Below are 2078 nucleotides of genomic sequence, written 5' to 3'. Positions count from 1 at the left end.
GAGAGAGAGAGAGAGAGAGAGACAGAGAGAGACAGAGAGAGAGAGACAGAGAGAGAGAGAGAGAGAGAGAGAGAGACAGAGAGACAGAGAGAGAGAGAGAGACAGAGAGAGACAGAGAGAGAGCGAGGAAGAAAGGAGGTTAGTGCATCATGGGAAATCCATGGGAAGAGATGGTTCAGGACTCACCTGATCCTGCCCTAACTATAAGCTAATATATGTATGTTTACAGAATATATGTATATTTGTATTTATGTTCATAGAATTTATTTCTGGTTATATTTATGTTTATAGAATTTATTTATTTTTATAGAATTTATTTATGTTATAAAAGTGTTTATAGAATATATTTATGTTTCTTTGTGGCTATGAAACATCCCTCTATCTCTCACAGAAACATTAATAAATGTTGATTTTAATTTATGTTAATATGAAAGTTTCCAGCAGGTGGCGGTAATCAGCTGAGCCTCCAACCATCTGCAATGACAGACGAAGAAGCAGCTGTAGTCTCGCGATACTGTGCTGCACGCAGTGAGATTTGGTGTCTTTGTGTGGAGCGCAGAGAAGCTAACAGCTAAACAAGAAACTGCTGTTTAATTGCAGGTTTGTTAGCTTAGCATCAGCACAACATCTATTCTCGGATCGATATTAAAGAGGCAGACTGCCACTCACCTGTCCGCCCCCGATACAGGTAAGAAACATGACGTGTGTTAGCAGTGTTAGCTCCCGCCGTTAGCCGCCTCGCCTCTTTGTGTGAGCACGGTGCTAACATGTGGCTAACGTTGTTAGCTTAGTGTCGTTAATCGATCACAAACACAGAGCTCACCTGATCACCTGGGACCAGACCCGGGCGGGAAACGCTCCTGATGGTGCAGTTTGTCCCGGACTGATTATTGTCTATCGATCAGCTGACAGTAAAGAGATCACTGATAAGCCAGATCACATGTTAATGCCCGACTGATCACTGCTGATCACTAATCAATAGGAACAATCAATAACAGGAAGCTGGTGTCTTTCAGACGCAGTGAAACACCTAATTCATCTTCATGGCGCTGAGACGAGGACACATCAGGTACCTGAAGGTGAGTGGATCAATAACTCCCCGATCGGATCAATAACTCCCCGATCGGACACAGGTGGATTAATGATTTGTGTGTCTCAGGTGTGTGAAGTTCAGACATCTCAGAGTGATGTCAGAGATGGTCAACACGCCGCCAAAGGATCCGTTGGAAAGGTGAGCGCCACCGCCGTGTGTTCCAGAGAGTTGCATTGTGGGAGCCGCAGGTGTGTGTGATGTCATAAAGGTGTGTGTGTGTCCTCAGGAGCTGTATGACAACGGCTACAGCGAGCAGATGATGGAGGACGATGACTCCAGAACCAACCTGATCGTTAACTACCTGCCGCAGAGCATGAGCCAGGACGAGCTGCGCAGTCTGTTCAGCAGCGTCGGCGACGTCGAGTCCGCCAAACTCATCCGGGACAAAGTGGCAGGTAACTACTACTGCAGACCGGGACCGGTACCGGTACCACAACACCAAACCTCCACCACAGCACAACGTCAACGGCCCGAGCTGCAACCGCTTCACACGCACATTCAAAAGTACCGCAGCATTACTCCTGCGTACTACTGTAGTACTACACTCTAACAGTACTGCAGTACTACAGTGGTAGTACTACTACACTCTAACAGTACTACAGTACTACCACAGTAGTACAGTACACTATCACAGTACTACAGTACTACCACTGTAGTACTACTACACACTAACAGTACTGTAGTACTACTTTATGTGCTTAGTGCTAAAGCTGCTAGTGCCTATAAATACCACAGTATGACTGAGCTATAGGACGTATGAGTAGAACTACTGTAAGGACATGTTGTACTACAGTACTAATACTGCAAGTGAACCTGATAGAGGGTTAGTACTACCTGCAGTAGTAGTATCAGTAGTATTATTATTAGTATTAGTATCAGTAGTAGTAGTAGTATTATTAGTATTAGTAGTAGTAGTATTAGTATCAGTAGTAGTATTATTAGTATTAGTATCAGTAGTAGTAGTAGTAGTATTAGTATCAGTAGT

General features: G+C 44.2%; 1 protein-coding gene across 1 annotated transcript; it reads left to right on the top strand.

Annotated features, from left to right (window-relative positions):
* The first annotated feature begins 495 nt into the window (after window positions 1–495).
* Window positions 496–2020, top strand: LOC118321887 (sex-lethal homolog). The gene is made up of 4 exons (XM_035653443.1): window positions 496–688; window positions 1017–1079; window positions 1160–1231; window positions 1320–2020. The coding sequence occupies exons 2-4, from the start codon at window positions 1044–1046 to the stop codon at window positions 1641–1643; spliced, it is 432 nt and encodes a 143-aa protein (XP_035509336.1). The 5' UTR covers window positions 496–688; window positions 1017–1043; the 3' UTR covers window positions 1644–2020.
* Window positions 2021–2078: the final 58 nt, after the last annotated feature.

Source organism: Morone saxatilis, unplaced genomic scaffold (genome assembly GCF_004916995.1).
Source record: "Morone saxatilis isolate NCDOM2014 unplaced genomic scaffold, NCSU_SB_2.0 Contig12, whole genome shotgun sequence".
Classification (NCBI taxonomy): domain Eukaryota; kingdom Metazoa; phylum Chordata; class Actinopteri; family Moronidae; genus Morone; species Morone saxatilis.
The sequence above is the reverse complement of the archived record's forward strand: the minus strand, read 5'-3'. Positions and strand labels throughout refer to the sequence as shown.

What these genes read in the sequence shown, in the direction of transcription:
- LOC118321887 (XM_035653443.1), top strand. Translation starts at nt 1,044, where the DNA reads ATGGCGCTGAGACGAGGACACATCAGGTACCTGAAG. An exon ending in GACACATCAGGTACCTGAAG is followed by an intron (nt 1,080 to 1,159) that starts GTGAGTGGATCA and finishes TGTGTGTCTCAG; the next exon opens with GTGTGTGAAGTTCAGACATC. An exon ending in CCAAAGGATCCGTTGGAAAG is followed by an intron (nt 1,232 to 1,319) that starts GTGAGCGCCACC and finishes GTGTGTCCTCAG; the next exon opens with GAGCTGTATGACAACGGCTA.